General features: G+C 47.8%; 1 protein-coding gene across 8 annotated transcripts in view; it reads right to left on the bottom strand.

Annotated features, from left to right (window-relative positions):
* Positions 1-23613, bottom strand: part of ARHGEF11 (Rho guanine nucleotide exchange factor 11) — a 115972-nt gene that overhangs the window by 20994 nt on the left and 71365 nt on the right. For 6 of the 8 annotated variants that reach the window (XM_059884961.1, XM_059884963.1, XM_059884962.1 and 3 more), the window contains 15 exons: positions 21923-21972; positions 21508-21565; positions 20751-20929; positions 19874-19945; positions 14554-14673; positions 12648-12693; positions 12004-12080; positions 10761-10898; positions 7313-7387; positions 7037-7138; positions 5873-5971; positions 4649-4691; positions 3470-3566; positions 3181-3303; positions 462-485 (listed from right to left, as the gene is read on the bottom strand). In XM_059884961.1, the coding sequence (XP_059740944.1) occupies positions 462-485; positions 3181-3303; positions 3470-3566; positions 4649-4691; positions 5873-5971; positions 7037-7138; positions 7313-7387; positions 10761-10898; positions 12004-12080; positions 12648-12693; positions 14554-14673; positions 19874-19945; positions 20751-20929; positions 21508-21565; positions 21923-21972 (1303 nt within the window). The remainder of the gene's footprint in view (positions 1-461; positions 486-3180; positions 3304-3469; positions 3567-4648; positions 4692-5872; positions 5972-7036; positions 7139-7312; positions 7388-10760; positions 10899-12003; positions 12081-12647; positions 12694-14553; positions 14674-19873; positions 19946-20750; positions 20930-21507; positions 21566-21922; positions 21973-23613) is intronic. The other 2 variants (XM_059884965.1, XM_059884966.1) reach the window with 1 other exon arrangement.

The raw sequence follows: 23613 nt of genomic DNA, 5'->3' as shown, positions 1-23613 counted from the left end.
CTTCTATCCCCATCTTCTCTCCCTTATGAAATGTGTGTATGCTCAAGGAATGCATACTCATTCTAACATTGGCTGCTGAGAAACAAAGGCTTCAAGGGGAAAAAAAAGTGCCAACGGAGTACCCCAGCTCCCCTCCGTAGGAACCGCTAACGCAGGCTGATCCTGTCACCGCTCCCTCTTTCGGCGGTTTACGAGAAAGACATGGGGAGGCACAGGCAGGGCTGATGTAGATGGAAAAGAGGAGGCCAGGAATGGGGGTGCTGGCAGCTTGGTGTCCTCACACTGAGGAGCCGGCCCACGTTCCCGGCAGTCAGGCCTGGACCTGTGACCCCCCTGTGTTGTGACACAGACACGTGGGAACTAAGCTCTGACGCTAGGGAGTCCCCTGTCCTTGGCAGAGACGCACCGCCCAGTAGCTCAGCCCCACTCCTTCCACCTTGAAACCATACAGACTCACTCACCTCCTGTCTTCCTCGTATTTGGACCTGGAACAAAAGAGAGAACCAATGACTCAGATTGCAAAGGCAGAGGCTCGTCCGCCTGTGCAAGACTTCGAGGAGGGTAAGTCCTTTCCTAGAGGAAGGGAGGGTGTCTGGGAGGGGAGCAGGATGAGGAAAGGTCAGACTCAGACCCGTTCTCAGCTCTGGAGCCAGCCTGGGGCTCAGGAGGTGGGGGTTCTCACTGCTCTGACGGACTCAGTTAGCAGAGTGACAATGATGAGGGTACCGTTCTGGCTGAAAGGAAGGGGGACTGTGGCAAACATAGCCTCTTGCTTGGTGTCTGTCCAGCCTCTGCAGCTATTATGGAGGAAGAGGCTCCTCTTTGTGTCCACCTAGGACTACATTAGAAGGGTTGGGCTGGCACTGAGGCAAGAGGAAGGAAGGTGAGGGAGCAGAGATAATACCTTGAAACTTGATTCACAGGACCCATTTACAAGAGAGAAATGACAACAGCAACTAGTATCTGAGTGCTCAGGATGGGCCAGTCTCTTTTCTAAGCTATTTACATGTATAATATTTATACTCAAAATAACCCATGAGTCAGTATTAGATATCCATTTAATGAGGCAAAGGCTTCATTCTTTTAAATAGAAGCCACTGTAAGTAGGGTACCTGTGCTGTCAGGAATAATTTCATACAATTCTGTGGTGCCGACGATCTCAGAACAGGCTGGGCTGCGTTCTGCCTCCGCCCGTGTCACTGGGGTGGGGGCCATCGCCTGGCTGTGGTTCGGGAGACGAAGGCCCAGAAAGACGCAGGCTGAGGCCCGAGGGTTGTTTCCAGACTGTGCCCGCCCTGTGGGGCCTCATCTAGTCTCATCTCCAACTGGGACCTCTTGTCAAATACCAGGTTCATACACTCAGCTGCCTATTCAAATCTCCAGTCTGATGTCTAAAAAGACCTGAGATTTCTGACACTTGCAAAACTGAGCCCCCAACTTCCTACCACCAAACTGTCCCCCATACAGTTGTCCCTAACTCGACTGATGACACCTTTGTCCTTTTAGGCGTTTAGGTAAGAACATGGAGTCTTCCCTGGTTTTTCTTTCTCTCACATCCTATACATCATTTTTTAGGAAATTTCTCCTGTTGGTTCTACAGTCAAAACACACTTGGAGCTGACCTCTTTCCACAGCCTCCATCACCAAGGCTCTGGCCTGAGCCCTACTGTGTGAGCTATGGGAACCGACTTCCCTGTTTGGAACCCCTCCATGCTCTCCCACCACCCTCCACCCACACTCAAATCTCACAACTCCAGTGGCTCCTTGTTCACTGACAGAGAAAAACCAAGGGAGTTACAACAGACTCTGCGAGGCTGCACCTCCAGTGACCTCTGACGTCAGCACTGAGTTTCTCAATCTGCTCTGGTCACACTCACCTCCTACTGTTCCTCAAATATGCCCTGGCTGTTCGCTCTGCCTGGGATGCTCGTCCCCCAAGACGTTTCCAAAGATGATGTCCCCATTTTCTTCAGTCGCCTAAGTGTAACTTCCTGGATAAGGCTTTATTTGAAACCATAACCCACTGGCTTCGGTGCTCCTGACTCCCTCGGCCTGCACTGGCGCAGCCTACTGATTTATCACACACTGCGTTCTCTCCCCACAATCGCGTAAGCTCCAGAAGCACTGCTATTCGTTTACTATGCACCCCAGGAGCCTAGAACAGTGCTCAGCACCAGTGGGGACTCCAGGAATATTTGCTGAATTGAAATAGCAGCAGAGATCATCTAGCCCAACTTTTGTCATTTTAGATGAGACCTGGTGGCTCAGATGGTAAGTAATCTGTCTGTAATGAGGGAGACCGAGGTTTGATCCCTGGGTTGGGAAGATCCCCTGGAGAAGGGCATGGCTACCCACTCTAGTATTCTGGCCTGGAGAATACCCATGGACAGAAGATCCTGGCAGGCTACAGTCCATGGAGTCTCAAAGAGTAGGACTCAACTGCATGACTAAAACTTTCACTTTCAAGGTGGATGAAATGGCTTGATCAAGGTCATACAACTACTCAGAATTCCCTGACGGTCCAGTTGTTAAGATTCAGCACTTCCACTGCAGGGGCCACAGGTCAGATCTCTGATCTAGGTATGAAAACCCTGCATGCCCATGGTGTGACCAAAACAAAACAAGCCACACAGCTACTGAGTGGAGAAGCAGTAGTGGGGTGAAAATCCATGTCTACGCCTGGAAGCATCCCCACAAAGTCATTCCAGGAGCCTGGGACATGTTCAGAAAACACAACTGGAAAGAGACAGCCACAGCAGGTGCTCCAGAAGTGCCTACGTTCAGTTAGCTCAGTACTCTGGTGTACTTAGTTAAGAATGGTTCAATTTCCCATGAGCCATCTGCCTCCTGAAGGAACTTCATCCCCTGGAGAATCACAGCGTAGCTCTCACACTCAGCGCCAGATATGACCTTCGAGCAAGAAGGGAGAACCATCAGGGAGAGGCTCCGAAGGGAGCAGAAAGCTCCCTGCGTTCCTGGAGCCTGTGGTTTGTCACAACTACTGGATTACTGTCAGGAGCCCCAGCCTGGGACATGAAGCAGGAGGGTGCGACTCTCCCCATCTTCCAGGGGAAGACAGGTCAGGCAAAAAATGGAAGAGGGGGAGAGGCTGGGGAACAGACCCATGAACCACATCAATCTGTGCAGCATGTTGGGGGTGGGAGTGTACTGGAGACTCACAGGATGTCTCCTAGGGCAGCGAGCTGCTTCTCGGCCACCTGGCGCTCGTGGAGAGGGTCCCCATCCAGCTCCAGCAGGTCGTTTTCACCGTATAGGCTGCCCAGCCCCAGGGTGCGCTTTGTTCTGAGCCAGACACACAGAGAGAGAAACAAATGTATACCAAGGTTCAACACTGGACAGGGAGTGAGGTGCGCGCACACACACACACACACACACACACACACACACACCAGGGGAAAGAAAAGGGGCGAGGAGGCAGGGAGGGAGCAGGAGGGTGGGCGCCAGACACCTGTAGTCGTGGATCTGCTCCTGGATCTCAGGCATGGCTGCCTCCTGAGCCTCACAGAGAGCCGCGCGCACATCCTCACTGCTTCGCAGGCGCAGGTCTGTGATGGGGCAGAGGGAAGACAGCAAGGGGAGGGGTGGTGGGGAGCAGGAGGTTACATCAGCTCAGGACCTCCAAGTCTCTTAGCTCCCTGTGGTCCCAGAGGGCAAGCTGGTGTTCTGTCCTCCTGTTAACTAAGGTAAGGGAGGCCTGGACTTACCAGGTCTCTCCTCAACTCAGGACTGGAATTCTGATGTCCAAGCCTCAAGGACAAAAGCATTTTCAGGGTGTTACTCATTAAGTGGGAAACATTAAAGCTCATCTCTGGATGTATCCAGATGCTGTGCTCTGACATCTAGTGCAAACCTCGAAGAGGTCCAGTCTTCCCCCATGGCCCCAGGCCCAGCTTGCCAAGCTGAAAAAGGCAAGGATGCCCCAGCTCCCCACCAGAAACTGGACGGTGCCTTTCCCGTCCCTACATTTGCCCTCTGCCTGTGCCCACAAGCTTCCTGTCATCCGGGCCTGGAAAGTGCCTCTTTTCGAGGGCGGCTTCCAACTCCTACCCTCTAGAAAGCTCCTGGGATTCACCTCTCAGATTGACATCCTCTCCCCACTGCCTCCCTCAGCTCTTCTACTCAGACTTAAGTGAGGAGGGAGCAGAGCAACCAGCTCGTGCACTGGCTCCTCACTGTGTTACTTAAGGAACTCAAACAAAGCAAAACAAAAGAACAAAACCACTCCAGGATTCTGACTCTGCAGGTGGGGTGGAGTGAGGCCCTGGTTTCTGTGTTTTTAAGGAAGAATTCCCCAAGGGATCCTGATGAGTGACCAGTCTAGTAATCTGATTTCCTCTTGGAATAGTTGAGCCAACTGAGGCCCACACAGGTCACGTGGAAGGCTGGGAGAAAAGACCTTGGTCTCCTGATCAAGTCGTGACTCCGCACGACAAGTTCCCAGGCGGGGTGTGTCCTCTGTGCGTGTCCATGGACGACTGCGAGGAGGAACTGTCCCTGTTTCTCCCAGTCTGAGAACAGCTGCCCAAGGCAGGGACCATGTGCTTCCCCCGCTTTCCCCGTACCCCACCCTGAGGGCCCACACAAGACGGACCCACAAGGACACGGACTGACCAAGGAGCCAACTTACCAATTTCTGCCTGTAACATTTCTGGGACCTTCACTCTCAGAGGCTGAAAGACAGAAGGCGGGGGCAGAAGTGGAGAGGTCCACACGCACACCCAAGCGGAGGTGCGAGGCGCCACGCAGGGTCTGAGGGCCGGAGCATCACCTGCGCTCCCCTCTCCCTGCACCCCACGCCCTCCATGCACCTCCCGCCAACTGAATTCTAGGCTAGCGATTTGAGAAGTGGACTCTGAGGTGGCAAGGCAAGCTAGGGCCACACTCTAGGGTAACACCTGTACTCTTCCCACTCTTATTTCAGGGACGTCAGGGTGCATGGAGTGCAAATGTCCGAAAAAGTGACCTGGGACCAGTTTAGCCACGAGGGGGAAATATTTATGAGGCCACTTGACAGCCTCCCGTTTCTTTCACTCCCAAAGGAGAGCTGGCCTCTGTTACCAAGTCTTCCCATGAGTGCGCTGCCTGGCTCTGCTCTACAAGTGCCTGACAACTCGGTCCTCAGGCGGTTCCCTAACAACCAACAGGGAACAACTGGCAGCTCTAACCTCCTTACTCAAGACCCACTGAAGGGAACAAAAATAAAAATCTTGAGGAAAAACAGTTTATTTCCCAATCTCATTAGTCTTAGTAGCTTACTGCCAGATGAACAAAGTCATCTTGGAATTACTTTAGTTGATCAGATTAGAAAGTCCAAGATGGGAACTACCCTCTGCAGGCCAGGGCACTGCCACCAGGTAACCCCGACACATCCCTGGGAGCTACATCCAGAGGCAGAGAGCTCATCCACCCCAGACACTCTGGGGTCCCCTCCCTCTGAACCCTGCCTTTGGGCAGTAAGAGCAAGTCAGGCCGAGCTTCAGCAATCTGGGCTTGCCTCTTGGCTCACTGATTTCTATCATCTGATGTCTTCATCCCAGGGATGAGCAAGGCAAGGAGAGTTGAAGAAAACCAGGGCACTGATCCAGACGAGACCAATTAGGACATGATGCAAGTTCTTTTCTTCTCTAAACATTTCAGAGAAGAGGCAATGTGCATTCTACCTTGCCACATGTGGAACAAAAGAGGTACAAGAGGAGATCAAAGTTTAGAGACTAGAGCTAGGAGCAGAACCCAGGAATCCTCTTTAAGAATCTGTTTAAATTTGGCCTGAATGCTTTGCTTAGTTTTCCCTCTGCTTCTGAGTGGTCGAAACAATACAGCAAAACTGTAGTCCAATTTATGACTGCCTTACCGCATTTTTCTCTAGGAAAATATTCCAGATGTCTTTTCCCAAGCTTCGGGAATCCTTGGGGTTTGTTTGCTGATAAACTTCTGCACACAGGTAAAAAAGCTAGGACAGAGAAAATGGGTTCGAGTGGTGATTCTCAACCCGGAGTCTTTTTGCCCTCCAGGAGACACCCAGTAATGTCTGGTGGCATTTTGGACTGTTACATCTGCTACTGGCATCTCGTGGGTGGAGTACAGTGATGCAGCTAAGATCCTGCAATGCACACGCCAGCACCCCAAAAGGTCAGTGGTGATGAGGCTGAAAAGCCCTGGCTGAGAGTGTTTCAGAAACCTGTGGTTGATCATTCCCAGCCCTTGGTGTGCACACGCCTCCCCCAACACGATCACTCCCCAACTGTGACTCCTGTCCACACGTGACATTCTGTCTCGTACGTGTTCATCTGTTGTTGTTAAGGGCCTGTGTTTCTCTGTGTTGTACCCCATCTTCCCTCAGGAATGCTCCTGAGATACGAGCGCTCCGGACGTACACGTGGGTGTTCATGGAACACCTGCTGAGCAGACGGATGCTGACTCCGGCTTCTAACAGAGACAGCCCCGGAAAGGAAAGACGGCAGTGCGTGCCAAGGGCAAGAAGCTTATTCTGGAGAACACGACACCAGTCTCTCTCCTTCCTCTCCCTTCCTTTATGAGCAGCTGAGCAGAATGACAGAACCTGGTAAGGCTGCTGGCTCAAAGCACTGTCGCCATGAACCCTGATCGCCACCCTTCACGATCGATCCTTTGTCGTCACCTTCAGACTGAAGACATTTTATCACCTTGCCTGTCTGCCAAGCTTTCTTGTGGCAACACTGTATATTTACAAGGTCTGCTCTTTAAACCCCCCACGATTCATCTGTATCCACCTTCATTCGAAAAACCCAGAAAGACCATCTCTTCCAAGCAGACTCAGAATGACAGCTTTCTTAGTCTAGCCCTCCCTCCTCCTCCCTGTGCTATCGATACAGATAGCAGCAAAATCCGTTTCACCTAGGTTGCCCCTTCTTTTCTATTCTGTCTTGTCTTCGTGATGCCGGGTCGTGCCTACAGATCTGACTGACCATATCTAGAGCGCAGGGACAGAGGCCAAACACAAGCAGGCATTCAATTGAGACAGACACCTGCAACTTACCAGGGGACTGGGGTCCGCCTGAGAGAAGATGTACCGCAGAAAAACCCCCAGGTGAGCTGGCCGTGACTTAAGTTTCTCAAAGTCCTGGAATATGATGTCGCTCTGGAAGACAGAAGGATGGGCAGGGCTGGGGGGCGCAGAGGGAGGGCGCTACCTGCCCTAGCTCAGCTCCCGTGGTCCCCGCCTGATAAGCGTGGCTCCCTCCCCGTTGGTGCCAGTCCAGAGTGACAGGTATGACAGAGAATGATGAAAGGAGAAAAATCAGGAAACTGTTACCTCGTTGTTGAAATAACCTGGGTCATAATCTTCCTCTGGGCCAATAATTAAAGGCTTTGGGCTCTGATCTACACCCTGGGGGAGAGAATCAAGTTGCAGACATGAGAGGGTAGAGGACAGGAATCTGGCCTCCGCGGTGGAGTCTGCTCAGGGACAGCATAGCGCCGATAAGGAAAGCCACACGGGGCTGCTCCACATTGGCACCTCACCGCCTCCCCCAAGTCTCAGAGGACAGAATCAATGATTTTCACTTGCAGGAAGGCAACTGCTCCTGGGTGGGGCAGAGCAGGCTCTGAGCAGCCTGGTCACATGACATACGAAGATGGGAAGTGAGAGAAAGTGCTCACTTCCTGTTTGTGAAAGATCCGAGGAGGGAGTGCCAGCCTGCAAAGAACGAACCTAGAGCTCCTGCTGGACCGGTGGGCTGGGGGCTTTGTTGTTCTCCTCAACAGCACCCCTGACCCCAAACACACAGCCTCCAAACCCAGTGCCTCCACATGCTCCTCCAGTTACTGGGTGCCCTCCGCCTCTGCTGGAGGAGAGCCCTGTGGTCCCTCTCCGCTTCCCTGAGAGAAAGGGGATGGAGCCAATCCTTTTCCAACACCATCGCCATCATTTCCCCAGCCGGTTCAACCATCTGTGGTAAACCCCCACATCCTGTCTAAAATGCAAGCTTCTCAGCACGGGTTTTCTAGCCTCCCCTCTTACGCCACCAATTAGGTCTATGAGAGATTTCACACTGCACACACTTCTCAGATGCTTCACTTTAGGCTTTCTCCTAAAGGGGACTTGAGCTCTCAAAGCTCTCCTCCCAACTATGCTTTTCACTCAGTTTACTCTCCCTCATATTCAGTGATTCCCCAACGAGGGCTGTGTTCTGGAACCCGTCTAGAGTAGGCACTGCTCATGCCTCCTTTTTCTCAGGTCTAAGATACCTTCCTATTCCACCTTCTTGAGAGACTTCTCCTGACAGTTTCTCCCCAGTGCTCCTCACTCATTTTTGTTCTCCTGGATATTTAGACTCTGCGCTCAGAATGACTGAGTACAGAACACGAGAGACTCAGGATACATCTAGAGATCAGAGTCTAGCACCCAATTATAAAGGCATGTTTGAAGTTGCAGAGTCAGGCCTTATGCGCTGGACCTGTATTCCTCAGACACACCCTGAGTATCCTCTTCTCCTCTGACACTCACTCCCCTGAGGTCCAGGATTTCCAGGGGGTCTTGGATGACTGCTTCTGGCTCTACTTGGCTCTCTAGTGAAATCTGAAAGCACTAGCTTTTGGTGTGTTTGGGAGAAGGATTTATTTAAGTTTTTACAAACCTTACAGTTTTTCTGACTGCAAAAGCAGAATTTATTTATCATGTGTGTGTGCATGCTAAGTCACTTCAGTTGTGTCTGACTCTTTGCGACCCTATGGACCGTGGCCCGCCAGGCTCCTCTGTCCATGGGATTCTCCAGGCAAGAATACTGGAGTGGGTTGCCATGCCCTCCTTCAGGGGATCTTCCTGAACCAGCGATGGAACCTGTGTCTCCTATGTCTCCTGCCTTGGCACGTGGGTTCTTTACCACTAAGAACCCACGTGCCAAGGCAGGAGACATAGGAGACACAGTGCCACCTGGGATTTTTACAGCAGTGGTACTCAGGTCGTGTGAAAACTGCTGGGGATTCGATCTAAGAGCGTGTCAGCCTCTTTCAAGGGAAGCAGCGGCTGAGTAGCTCATCCTGAACCCATTATAGTGGGTAGCTGTGTATGTGCTCTGTTGCTCATTCACGTCTGACTCTGTGACCCCATGGATTATAACCTGCCAGGCTCCTCTGTCCATGGGATTCTCCAGGCAAGAATACTGGAGTGAGTTGCCATTTCCTAAGAAAATCAAATATTGCAGAATTATATAACAAAGTTTGAATTCCCTATGATTCTACCCACTAGCTGCTGACAGTTTCATGGATGGTATACGTTTGCACCTGTGTTCTTACTAACATAAATTGTTATTAAGCAACTGGAAGTATACTATATGTGCTCTTATCACTCAAAAATAACAATTTAAATAGTTTTCCAAGTTGAAACAAGTTCAGAGGAGGAGGAAAAGGACTCTGAGACCAATTATTCCACACCTGCTCCTATTAGCCACCTGAAGTAAAACTTCCTTTAAGAACAGGATGTGCACCTGACCTCCTTGCCTTGGCCCTGTAGCAGTACTAAGGTGGGGTGGGGTGGGGTGTGCAGAAGTGGGAGAGGTCTTCAAAGAGCGTCCAGGACAGGAGGCAGCTCTGCACTGGGGCTCAGGAAAACCGAATTCTAGTCTGATGCTGCCATCAGCAGGCTGTCTCTCTGGGTGGTCCCTTAGCCTTTCTCTGCCTCAGTCTCTCACTGAAGAAAAATTCTCATGCCTGTCTCCTTTTCTGGTGGTGACAATTAAATTAGAATTTTTTTTCCTAAAGGAAATAGTACAGCAGCTGGTGCACTAAGCATTTCAATACATGCGCAATCCACTTCCCTGCTTTCCCCTCAAAGACCTGAAAGTAACTACACTCTATTCGACAGGAATACCTAGAGCATCAAATGGTGTCTGATGTTTAATATAAGGCACAGCAGATTTCCTTTAAAAATAAACTTAAGTTTTAAAAAGTTAGCATAGAGAAAAATATTAAGTAACATGACACAGTTACTATGAGGATATGGAAAAAAATTATGGTGGTAGCAGATGAATTTTAAGAAACTTGAAAGAATTTTAAGAGGCTTTACAAAACTCAGAGCTTTCTTGCCAGTGTCTCTAACAGGGAATGACTGAGCTTCTGCCTGCACAATGACAGGCAATTCCCTGGCTCTCAAGTCAGACCATCCCATTGTCTTAGAGCTCAGATTCTTTGCAAGCTTTTTGCATGGAGCCAAAACTTGTCTCCCTGAAATCTCCCCCTGGACCTAGTTATCCTTGAAAGTAGTAGCTTTCAAATCAGGTTTTGGAGAACCTTAGGGCTCCAGAGAAGTACTCCTGAGGTCGGGGGCCAAAGTTGGGTGGTGGATTAGGAAAAGGTCCAGGTAGTGAGTTTACTGTGTTTTCTACATCAGGGTGCCAAATAATAAGATTTTGCTCAAGAAAGGAACTTTGCTAAAGAAACAGAAGGTTGAAAATTACTATTCTGGAGAAACACTGAACAAATCTATTTCCTCTTCTATACAGACAATAAAATAAAGAGCAGCAATCTGCTCCTTGGACATCATTTCCCTACAGATGTATTCACTGACTCTTCAGTGAATACAAAAACTCAAGAGAGCCATTCTCCCGTGTATGTATTTATACCAGGTTCTTCCTTCACTATCTGTCCTTCAGTTAGTGTCTACCTCTAAACAGGCTTCAGTCTGATCATCCAAGGCCATGTGTGGGGAGCCCAGTTCTGAAAAGAGGGAAAGGAGAAAGCCCAGCGTGGCTCTGGTCACCCACCTGGTCGCTGCTGGGGGGAACTGGTGCGTCGGAACCCTGCCGCCGGTGGCGCTGTGCCAGCCGGGCCATGGTCACAGGCGAGGTGCGAGGACTGTCCAGCCCAGCGTCTGACAGGACCGAGTTCCGATTCACCAAGGACTACAGGAACAGAGGACTCCGTGAGACAGAAACTCACCCAGAAGATCCCCAGGGCTCTGCTCATCGGCTAATAAAAATGTAGTACTTACTCTGTGCCTGGCATTACACTAGCCCTCGGGTGTGTGTTACCTCATTTGATGCCTACAACAGCCCTCGGAGGTAGAAGCTCTTATTCCTCCCACTTCCCGCACAAAGAAACTAAGACTTGGAGGGGCTCCAGGACTTGCCGAAGATCGGATAGTTAGCAATGCGGCCTTCCCCAGGCAGCCTCACCCCACTGCCCGCTAGGCACCCCTGCTTCCAGGCGTGGAGCCCGCAGGGGGATGTCTGCTGTGGATTACTGAGGACCCTCCTCGCCCTTGGTGTCTTTCCGACATACTGAGCCTTCCATGTACATTCATCATATTCCCACAAACGGGCAGAGCAGTAAAGAAATAAAATTCCAACCATTATTTAAAACCAGGTTTTAAACATGTTTTCAATTACTTATTTCATTAAGCTAAGTAAATATTTTGATAACACTGTTATGACTTCTTTCATTCACTCTAATTTTTATATTCCCAGTTCATATCTGCAATTAATATATGCAGGCTGAGAACACCTAGAAGACCACCTTTGAGGCCAAAGCCGTAAGCTCTTCTGACTACTCCAGAGAAGACAAGCTGTTCAAGTAAAATATCTATGACTAAGAAAGAGAAGCTGCCACTTCCGATTAGGCCGGATTTGCTGTATCACCCTAAGATGATGCTATCTGTGGCCAGGTGGAGATGTGTTTTTGGTCCAGTCAGTGTTGTACAGAATTTCTGTCTCTGCTCTCTCACACTGACACAAGGCTTGCTACGATTAATGCTACAGCCTGTCTCTCCACTTGACTCTATATAACAGAGTTGACTATGATAAAACAGAAGCCAGGATTGATGATCTTGCAGATAGGATGCATCTGACCCGAACTAAAACCCTTGGAACTAAAACTACAGCAGAGGGCCCGGATGACACGCTAGACGCCTCGGTGCATGTGGTGAGCAGAGAACCTATCGATACCCAGAAAAGGAACACCGAACGCGTGGTTTAAATGGGGCTCCCCAATCCCCGCCTTAGCACTCACCTCACTGAGGGAAGGAAAGCGTTCTGTGCCGGAGTCCAAGCCACTATCCCCTTCCTGGGAATCCAGAGAGAGTCGGCCTGGGAAGGAAAGAGTTTACGTGGTAAGGAAGGAGCTGTGGCCTGGGGGAGAGAAGGGCCTTTATTCCGGGAACCTGTGCCCAGGGCAGGAGGGCGAAGCTGCCACTGGCCTGTCTTTCCCAGTTTCCCTTTAGCTCTCCTGAGACTTTCGACACTTAGCTTTCACCTATCCGCACACCTGTGCCCAGGCCATGTCACCTTCCAGAATAATCCTCCATAGCTCTACCTCCCAACAAGTCCTAGCCCTTAGCTCATCCCTACCCTCTTCTGGTTCCCATCCATTTCTTCTTATGACAGCATCTCTTGGGCTCCGAGCTGCCAGGTGCTGGCAGGCATGCTGTTGTCTAGACCACCATCATTCTAGCATCTCCCCGGCACTTATATATCCAGGGCTATGGGTTATACATTCGTTTCCCTGTCACTTGGACTGCTTTCTCTTATTACTTTATTTCTTGGAGGCAGGGACTGTATTCCGCCCCCTGAATTTGCCCCAAGGGGAGGGGACGATAGATAAGAAGTGTGAACTAGAGATGTGCCAGAGAAAAAAGGGGTGCTGAGGGGACTCACCTTCCGACGATCTCTGGCTGGTGTCACCATATACTGGGAGTATGTCCTAAAAAGAAGAGAGGTCCGGAGGGAGGGCAGATGCTGTGAACCTCTCCCCCTACTGTTTTCCTCCAATCAACCCTTCCCTCAGTCTCAGCAGATAACATCTGCTTACAATTAGTGGCCTCTTCTGCTTCATTGCCTTACAAATGCCCAGTTAGAAGAGCTAGTGCTTCATTTGTACAATTTAAGGTGAATGGTGACCCCTAATGGTGAAAGGGAGCTTTACTGGTGGTAAAATTCTAAAAACTTACTTGATTTCTCACCCTGGACCTCAAAGCATCTACTGCCTCAGTTGGGCTCGTCACTGAAAGAACTTCCGAACCATCAAGGAGTATGAAAAGCTCCTGCAGATGCAAAGCTCTGCCTCTAAACATCTTTGAAGACTGACAGGCATTGGCCTGAGGCTGACCAGCCACTGTGGAGGGAATAATGTTGCTAACGCTTTACTGTTTATGAAGCACTCTTGTCTATATCTCATTTATTTATTTTTAAAACAACTTGGAGGCAGGTATAGTACTCACATGTTATAAATGAGCAAACAGAAGCCCAGAGATCTTAAGTAACTTGCCCAAGCTACACAGCAGGTAAACTATAAAGCTCAGACCCCTAGATTCCAAGCTGAGTGTTTCAGACCCATCGCTTACACAGCACACGAGCACAGAGGCAGCGGCAGTAGCAGACACACACGGGCCCCGTCCTGAGGGCACCCTTTAATTTTGACAGTAACGCCATCAGGCAGATCCTGCCGTTATCTCCATTTCATACACGAGGACACCAAGGCTCCCAGAGATTATTATTTTTATTTTTTAAAGCTTTTATTGAATTTGTTACAGTAGTGCTTCTGTTTCATGTTTTGGTTTTTTGGCCACGGGGCATGTGGGATTTTAACTCCCTGACCTGGGGTTGAACCTGTACCCTCGCTGCATTGGGAAGTGAACTCTTAACCACTGGACTGTCAGGAAGTCCCCTTCCAGGGAATCACTGAGTCACTTGCCCAAGAGTCTTAAAGCTGGTGAGCACTATAGCTAGGAGGTGAATCCAGATGGTCTAAATCCTAAACCTGAGCTTCTATCAACCATGTGATACTGAGAAATTCTCCAGAAAGTAAAAGTTTAAATTTGTTTAGCTTGCGTTTCCCAGACTTGTTTGATCTGGATGGTCTGAAAAAGAAAATGGATAATCCTCAAATAATTTCTATTGATTTTGGCAAATATTGTTCTTGGAGATCTTAAAGTGTTCGGAGAGTTACTTCTTATTTACGCAAAGAATGAAGGCCTGATGGACAGAAGTAAGGTACTAATGAAGCGTCAAGTCCCTGACTAGGACAGATAAAGGGTCTCCTCCCTAGGATTTCCTGCACAGTGTGGTTAGCTGGCGCTACAGATCCCTCTCAACTGCCTGGGGTCCCTTTACTTAGGCTGACTTTTAAAAGTGCTCGCGTTACTTTGAGAAGACCTATTACTGGAGGGCGAGGTGATAGGAAAAGCTACCAGATGAATAATGAGTAAGATTAGTGTTGGAATATATATCAGCTATGAGGCAACTACCCAGCAGGGGATGGATAATCAGCAAATTAAAGCTGACAGTCTGATTTACTGCATATTTCTTTCCATTTCCATTGCAACTATAAGCTGCTGGAGGGCAAGAAACAGGCTATCCCTTTGCATGGGGTCCCAAGTGTCAGGACAGTGCTCAATCTCTGCGGCGCTAAGTGAAGCCCTGCTGGCCTCTGACACTGCGCGCACACTGACTCAGCCCCAGGGGCCTGTGTGACTCGGGAAGCCTCCGTCCTAGGCTGCTCCCTCACACTCCCCTCCATCCGCCTGCACGAGCCCTTCCTGGAGCTAAGCCTGCTGTCACTCACCACTAAGCCACCAGTCTCCTGCTGGATCTTCAGCTGTAACTGAGTGACTCGCCGCCGGGCGCCTTCGATCTGCTCTTCCAGCAGGCTGGCGGGGTTCCGGCTATACACCTCACAGATACGCTGGGGGTGGGGTGGGCGGGGGGCGAGGAGGACAAGGAGGAGGGGAAAAGGCAGAGGAGAGGTTAGTAGAGAATGGACGACTCACCAGTGGGGAGAGTAGGCAGTTATCCCGAAACAAAGGGGAGAGAAAGGAGATCGCTGCCTCTGAGGAGGTGTGTGTCATTTCACCATCACGCAGGAGCAAGAAGAGGTACATGTGGTGAGAACAGACCACAGGAGGCAATGGCAGAGAAGACAGGACACAAAGGCCGCTCCTGACCTGACCATTAAGGCCTACATGCTAAATGAGGTCTTCCTTGACTGCAACTCAAAAGGCAGATATTTAAGTGACTGGCCAGACCAGCACACACAGAAAATGCTAAGGAGGAGACATACACACAGCGAGAACCACAGCAGTTGAGACGAAGAAGCGTGGACCAAGGAAGCCAGCACCCCGTACCCCAGCCCTGAAGCTGGGAACCACTGACACTTATCTAGCATCCTTTTAGCACACAGCTTGGGCTTTGCAGTCAGGGAGGCCTGCCTCTGAACGCTGGCACCTCTGCTCACTAGCTGTGTAGACCTGGGCAAGCTTGACTACGTCCTCATAGATCAAATGGAGACGTGGTACCTGCCTCTGGGCATGGATGGAGGCTATGAATGAGCTTTTGTATGTAAAGTGCTGAGCACAAGGTCCGGTGCCTAACTACTTGACTGAATTCACGGCAGCTATTATTATTTTACTACAATAGGAAATGCTCAGTGAAGCTGGTGGGTTAAATAGTTACATAGACATTAAGTGCACATTTTCTCCATACTCATCTGGAAGCTCCCCACGACCCCTCATACTTACTGTTTCATCTTCTCCATGCCTCTCAAGCCCTCAGCCCTCCTCTTAGTCTCTGCAGATAGTATCATCTGGTAAGAATGTTCCCAACTTCACTCCATTTCAAAGCATCGCAGCTACCCTTACCCTCTGCCCTAGAAGAGAAACTCCATCTAATCCCTGTACAGGGTTAGGGCCTCCAACAGCCTCGGGCTCCTCTTGGGCATCATTTACATATCCTCAAAGTTTCCTCATTCTAATGGCTCCTTCCCTTCACCCTATAAAAAAGCTCAAGCTTCCTGTCCTAAAATGAAACAAACTACTACACAAAACCTTCCATCAACTCTGATAAGTCTTCAAGCCACCGCCTCATTCTCTTCTCCCTCCTTTCACAGCCAACATGCTTCCAAGCAGGAGTCTCTATGTAGAGCCCAGGCTTCTTAGTCTTCTAGTTGCCCACCAGCATACAGTTTAGTTCCTCCCATCACCACACTCTTCTGAAATCCATGGCTTCTTCTTAGTCCTCATCTCTCCAGAGCTCTTTAAATACCCACCTCCTCAAAATGTTGCCCGCTTCTGACTTCTCATCTTGACACTGACTTGGGTTGCACCCCTCCCTCCCTCCCGCATCTTTACCCCTGACTCCTTTCTTAAATCTAGGTGAGCCTTCAGCTCTGTAAACCTCTACAGAGAGCTGACACACACCAGGCCCCGTGCCAGCTGTGCAGGAGGAATATGCCAACACAGGCATGGTCCTGGCCTTCAGGAACTCAGTCCAATAGAGGAGAACAAATAATAAAATACAAATATAGCAGCAACTGTTTAGAGGTTGATGCAGTGTGTCACAGAAGCACAGAAGCTCTGAAATTCCACCCTCAGCTCTCTCCTCTTCTTTGTCCTTGGTGATATCATCTAGTTCCCAATTTCAACTGCCACCTGTATGCTGAGGCTACTCAGATCTCTATCAATATTTCAAAATCCAATCTTTTCTTCTGAGGTTCATCCTTGTTATCTCCATGTGCCTGGAGGATGGTCTTTTCACCTGAACCTCCCATGGCTGCTTTAAACTCAGTCCATCCAAAGCTGACCGTCATTTCTTTCCCCTAAATCCTTCTCCTCGCCTCTGTCTCACTCCATCAATGGCGTCACCATCTATCCAGGCACCCAAACTTGGGGCTGTCTTTTCTTTCTTCTCCTTTACTTCTCCCTTCTAGTTGATAAATTTCTTATGTACTGTATGTAACAGCCTCGGAGAAGGTTTCCTTATGTGTCAATCCACTTACTACACTTTTCTAAAGAACACTGTTTTGAAGATATGATCACTCCACTACTCAAACCCTTGGATCAATTCCAACTGCTTTCAGAATAAACTTCAAGCTCATCATGTTACTGAAGGCCCAAAGCACTTTCCAAAGTGAAACAGACTGAGCCCAACTGAAATGTTGTCTTATGAACTTTCTCTGATCATTGTATAATTAATTATTCCTTCTTTCTATAATTTAAATAATGTAAAAATTATTATCGACATATAATTCTCATAAATTCACCATTTTAAAGTATATAATTCAGTGATTTTTAGTATATGCACAGAGCTGTACAAACATCTCCACTATCTAATTCCAGAACACTTCCTTCAACCCTACAAGAAAGGAGTCACTCCCAGTTTCTCCCTTCCTCCATCTCCTGGCAACCACTAATTTATTTTCTGTTTTTATGGATTTACCTCTTCTGGACTTGCACGTAAATGGAATCATACAATATGTGGCCTTTGGTGTCTGGCTTCTCTCACTTGGTACGTTTTCAGGATTCTTCCGTATCAAAGCATGCATCAGTCCCTCTCTCTTTTATATGGCTGAATAATATCCCATTTTATGGAGAGAACATATTTTGTTCATTTATACATCAGTTAATGAGAATCTGAGTGGTTTCCACCTTTTGGCTATTATGCAATTAATAAATGCTATTATGAATGTTCACATAAAAGGTTCTATGCCTTTAACTCTCTTGTGTATATACTTAGGTTCATGGAGTTGACAGATCATATTTCTGTGTTTAATATTTTGAAGAATTGGCTGCACCATTTTGCATTTTCACATTAACAGTGGGAGTAGAGTAGGATAGTGAATATGTAGACAAAATATAAACAAACATTTCTCCAATTTCTCCGCATTTTCACCAACAGCTGTTATTTTGGCTCTGGCCATCCAAGTGGGTGTGCGGTGGTATCTCAAAGCATTGGTTGGCCTCTTTCTAATGACTAATAATACTGAGCATCTTTTCATGTGTTTACTGGCCATTCGTATGTCTTCTTTATTGGACTGTCTATTCAAATTCTTAGCTAACTTTTAAACTGGGTTGATTTTTAAGTATCTATTACATATTCAGGTACTAGACCTATATGTTCATGGCAAATAGATGGGGAAACAGTGGAAACAGTGGCAGACTTTATTTTTTTGAGCTCTAAAATCACTGCAGCCATGAAATTAAAAGACGCTTATTCCTTGGAAGGGAAGTTACGACCAACCTAGACAGCATATTAAAAAGCAGAGACATTACTTTGCCAACAAAGGTCCATCTAGTCAAGGCTATGGTTTCTCCAGTGGTCATGTATGGATGTGAGAGTTGGACTATAAAGAAAGCTGAGCGCCGAAGAATTGATGCTTTTGAACTGTGGTGTTGGAGAAGACTCTTGAGAGTCCCTTGGACTGCAAGGAGATCCAACCAGTCCATCCTAAAGGAGATCAGTCCTGAGTGTTCATTGGAAGGACTGATGTTAAAGCTGAAACTCCAACACTCTGGCTACCTGATACAAAGAACTGACATGTTTGAAAAGACCCTGATGCTGGGAAAGATTGAAGGTGGGAGGAGAAGGGGACGACAGAGGATGAGATGGTTGGATGGCATCACTGACTCAGTGGACGTGAATTTGGGTAAACTCCAGGATTTGGTGATGGACAGGGAGGCCTGGTGTGCTGCAGTCCATGGGGCCGCAAAGAGTTGGACACGACTGAGCAACTGAACTGAAATAAACTGAGACCTATATGAGCTGCAAATATTTCCTCCTATTCTGTGGTTGTCTTTTTAAAGTTTCTTGATAGTGTCCTTTGATGCACGAAAGCTTTCAATTTTGATTAAGTCTGATTTATCTTTTCTTTTTTTTGGTTATTTATGCTTTTGGTGTCACAGCGAGGAAACCACCATCTAGTCCAAGCGGTTTATCAAGGAATAAATACCCATGTTTTCTACTAAGAGTTTTATAGTTCTTAAAAATAGTTTTAACTCTTATATTTAAGTCTTTGATCCATTTTGACTTAAATTTTATTAATGTGTTTAAATTTATTTACTGTGTGAAGAAAGAATCCAAACTCATTCTTTGCACAGATATCCTGCTGTCCCAGAACCATCTGTTGAAAAGACTGTTCTTTCTTCACTGAACTATTTTGACACTTTTTAAAAAACCAACTGACCACAGATGTCTGGATTAATCTCTGGACTCTGAATTCTATTTCACTGATTTACAGGCCTATCCTTATATCAGTACCACACCGTCTTGATTACTCTATGACATTAGTATCAGCACTTATTATACTGCAGTGCAACTCTTCCTTCATCCATCCATTGATATTCTACTAGATTATAAACTCCTTAAAGGAAAGGTTCATAGCTCACTTATCTTTATAACCACTGTAACCTTCGTCCCTAGCACCTGTCCCCAGCTCCACTGCGGCACACACAGTATCGAGGCACACAGTAGGAACTTAATGTTTGTTAAGTAAATGAGTATATTTTCATGTCTTGGTGCCTTGGAGCTATGCTGTCCATTCTCTTCCCCATCTCTTTTGCTTACTGAAGCCGTGCTCTTCAAGGCCCAGCTGAAATACAATCTTCTCAGTGAAGTTTCCCTTACATCTCCCATTATTAATTAATAATAATAATCTGCTCTCTTCCTTGTCCCTCCCACTCTCTTTCCTACTGTAATACGAATTTTCCCCAAGAGATTGTAAACATGTTGAGGGCAAGAAGTATCAAATCTTTTAGGAATTAAAGCAATGGTTTACATACAGTGGGCACAATAGAACTGAAATGAGGGGCCAGGAGCTCGCTGTAAGCCACAGCTATTACTGGAATCTGGTCGTTTCCTTCCAGCCAAATTAAACTTCTTGTTCTCCCTGCACATCATTGCCCATGCCTGGAAATCTCTCTGCATCAGTCAAATTCTGCTTTAACAAATTCCACTGGCCTGTGACAATTCTTTAGAGGTCCTGAGGTTTGACATTAAGGTTTTCCTGTGATAGCATATGGCCTGCAAATTAAGTTGTACACTTTGGTAGATTGCTTTGATAAAGTATTATCTCATGAAGGCAATGGCCAGTCTACCCTCAGCAGTGACCTTACCTGTAATTCCTTTTCCTCCTGTCTCAGCATATTCCTAAGGATCTGGGTGGCATGTTTTTGAAATTCGGGATCCTAAGAGTGGAAAACATGACAGTGGTGAGAGTTGGGGCCCAATTAGTAGCTTTATTCTCCTCCTCCAGGTGAGTCCCAGGCAAGGAAAGCTATGATGTGACAGCCTGGGTGGTAAGAATGTTTTGAATAACACTTACTATCTCACTGGAGCTCAGTAAACATAAAATCTTATTTTTCACATCTGGTATCAAACTGCTCTCTAAAGTCTTCCAGGACTTGCAGGTCAGTCTTCTTTCCAATCGGAAAATCCTGTTCCCTATTACTCTCTGCCTCTAGTCCTTTTTTAACTCCTCACACAGGTTATCCTGGTCCTTGGGTTCTCCCCCTACTAGTCTTGCTCTTTCCTGACTCTCTCCCCTATAGACTGGGCTCCATATTTCATTCCTCCAGGCCTTCTTTTTCCCCAGGAAGCCTCTCCTTTACTCCTTGACTTATTCCACATCTTTGCAACAGTGACTGTTAACAGTCTTTACAGACTCCTCTGACCATGCCTGGAGGTGTGCACCCTCACCCTGATGGAGAGGAACACTCTCAAAGGGCCTCCTTAGAGTCCTGCACGCACACAGGAAACACTGCACGCTGCTACCTGATAAACCGCATATGCACTTACATGGAAGAGGACACTACAGCACGAAACGCCCTTTTAATGTAGTTCTCATTTTGTTCCACTTTTTTGATGGCCTTCATATAGTTCTTTTTCTTGTCTCTTCCTACTGGCATGCCATTCGATTTAACCTGGTTCCATTCCAATGGGCAGCTTTTCAAAGGGACACCAGAATGAGGAGAGGAGCAGGGGGACCATTACCTGCAGAGGTCTGGGTCCTGTGATGCGCTGTGGAGGTGGCAGAGGTGGAGGAGGTGGCGGTGGGGGGACCACTGGGGTGACTCGGGGAGCTCCTGCTGGGGCTGGGTCCTGCTGGGGCCCAGAGACACCAACGGATGAGGGCGAAGAGCCCAGGAGGGTGAGAGCAACATAGGCCCCAGCTGGAGGAAGACAAACAGAGGGCTGCTCAAGTGGTGCTGTTTGCAACAGCAGACACTCAGGCACAAAGGAGGCAGTTCTCCCCTCTCCTTCCATTAAGCTTATAATTCTGCAGGTAAAGTTCTCCTCACGGTTAATGCCCCACCTGTTCTCTAATTCCTGTCCTTCCATCCTACACCAGCACAAGGCTCCTTTCCTTCCCTTTCCTCAGGCAGAGGCCTCAACCAAAACCCCACCCACAACTACTTGGGAGCTGCCCACTCAGTCCCTTGTTTCCCAGGATTGGGAGAGGGGAGTGAGTGGTATTTGAGTGAGACCTGGTCTTAGTAGAACATGATCTAAAAGGTAGTGCAAAGATGGGTAGAAAAATAAACGTGTCGCATGAGAGATTAATAGCGTCTCCACCTGAAATGACAGGAGGGAACCGTGGCAGTCTACGATGATCAGGCCAAGATTAAAGACTTTAGCCACCTCCCGCGTCTACAGAGGAACCCTGCTGGGTCAACAGGCCTGCTTCCCTCTGTGCCCCCCATGCATCTGCTCCCTGACTTTCTTTCATTGCCACCTCTTTCCAACTCACATTTGATGAGCTTCACCACCTCCAGGTGTGAGCTATTGGTCACCATGGTGCCGTTCACCTGTTGGGGGACAAATGACATGACTGAGTAATGGCAGTGGAAGCCTAGGGGATCATTTTCTTAGGTCAAAGCCACTTCTTTAGGGAGCCATTTATCAGGGCTCTTTAGTATAGTAAAACCTGTTATAGATCTTAGTCACAGTCAAGAAGGGCCTAGAATACAGAACCCAGCTATCTTAGTCCCCATTCTCTGTCATGGTATTCTCTGTCATTGTGCCACCCTCCTGGTCAGTGGCTGATGACAGATGCTATGAAAACGGAAGTGTACAGGAGGGGCCAAGGCCACAAGTGACCCTGCACTCCCCGTCCCCGCCGGCAGGGGAGGGGGGTTGTCACCCAGGGAGGGAACTTCACTCACTTTGATGATCCGGTCACCTTCTTTCACACCGGCTTTCATGGCTGCACCTCCTGTGAGGAAGCAGAAGGCCTGGTCAGTGAAGACCCACCACCTTCCAGAGGTCACTGAAGACCCACCACCTTTCCAGAGGTCACTGAGTCTCCACTCATGAACCTGCCAGATCACCTTCCCCCTCAAATCTCTTCTCATCTCTGTGTTAAGTATTTCACATGCTGGGTATGTATCCTATTCTGCTCCAGGGCCACAACTACCTTTGAGCTAGACTGGACTAGGTCCCATCTCCTGTTCTTTTCGCCACCTGGCTCAGAAGCAGACTTCTCCTCTGAGCGCCAGGCCACACTGGCAGAGAGGCAGGGCCGGACTCCGGGGAGAGCAATGTGTGCTTTATGTGAATGTGTCTGGATATGTTCCAAGGTCAAATAAGAGTTTATTTCTATCATCCAGTGGGAAGAACGAGTTTACTGTATTAAATAACTGTTGAAGTAATTATTAAGAGGAATATACGGTATGAGAAAAGAATTGCAACAAGAGTTTTCAAATCCTGGTCCCTAAGCCCTGAGAGGTTCATAAAAGACATTGTGGGTATTCCTAGCATTAAGGAAGATAATGATCACTGCTTTATTTTCTGTTAAAAAAATGGTTCTGCAGCCGCAGCGGTTCTGACCACCATGTATAGTCGTCCCTGGGTATCCACTGGGGATTAATTCTAGGACCTCCTGCACGTGCTCAAGTGCCTTACTTAAAACGGCATAGTACAATACCTTCCGGGTTCACATTTGATTGAACTAACTGCAGATGGAAATTCTGGGCTGCAGTTGGTTGAATCTATGGATGTAGAATTCTCAGATTCGAAACTCACGGATATGGAGGGCAAAATGTAGTTTTAAATGAGTTAAGTAGTACTCAGAAAGCACAGGAAACACTTATGCTTCATGAGAAGCATAAAAACTATGATTTTTGTAAATTTGCCCCGATGATCATTAAATCCGTAAATTGCATTCGTCTGATCAAAACAAAACTCCTGCGAAGTACATCTATATGTTTCTAGTCCAAAAAGAGAAATTACAGTGATGACTACATTCCAATTTGGCTTTTTAGTATTGGGATCCAGACTACCCAATCTAAAGTGTGCTATTTGTGGGAAAAGTACTAGCTTGAGAACTCTCTTTTACACTGTCATCTAGAAATTAAAGGTGGAGAGGAAGAGTGATTTTGCCTGAATGCATGAAACACTAATAACTTAGTGATTAAAAAAAATGTAAACTTTCCAGAGTAAAGGAATTAGAGAAGAAGTTATAGACTTCAGTAAGCACGAGAATCACCAGAAGAGTTTGTCAGAAAGCACATTCCTTGGCCCCTCGTCAGAGGGTGGTCCAGTGCTTCGGGACTTGGCCCTGGAATGAGGATTCAATCGTCCTAAGGGCCCAGGTGATTCTAATGGAGCAGAGCACAGACTGCACTTGGAGAAACAGTGACCTGAGAAGCCTACAATCTGGAAAAGATAATAACAACTGCGGTGTTACTCTTGTGATTTCGATGCCAATCCAAATGATGTCTCTTCCTCTCTCCTGCCCAAAATACACATTCATACACATATTTTCCAAAACTCATATTTCACTGCAAGCCATCCTTTTGTTCTTTCCTCTCTGAGTCTGACTCTGCTCAGGCCTAAGAGGCGGGTAAAAATTGGA

Source organism: Bos taurus, chromosome 3 (assembly GCF_002263795.3).
Source record: "Bos taurus isolate L1 Dominette 01449 registration number 42190680 breed Hereford chromosome 3, ARS-UCD2.0, whole genome shotgun sequence".
NCBI classification, from domain to species: Eukaryota; Metazoa; Chordata; class Mammalia; order Artiodactyla; family Bovidae; genus Bos; species Bos taurus.
This window is presented reverse-complemented; position numbering and strand designations above follow the sequence as displayed.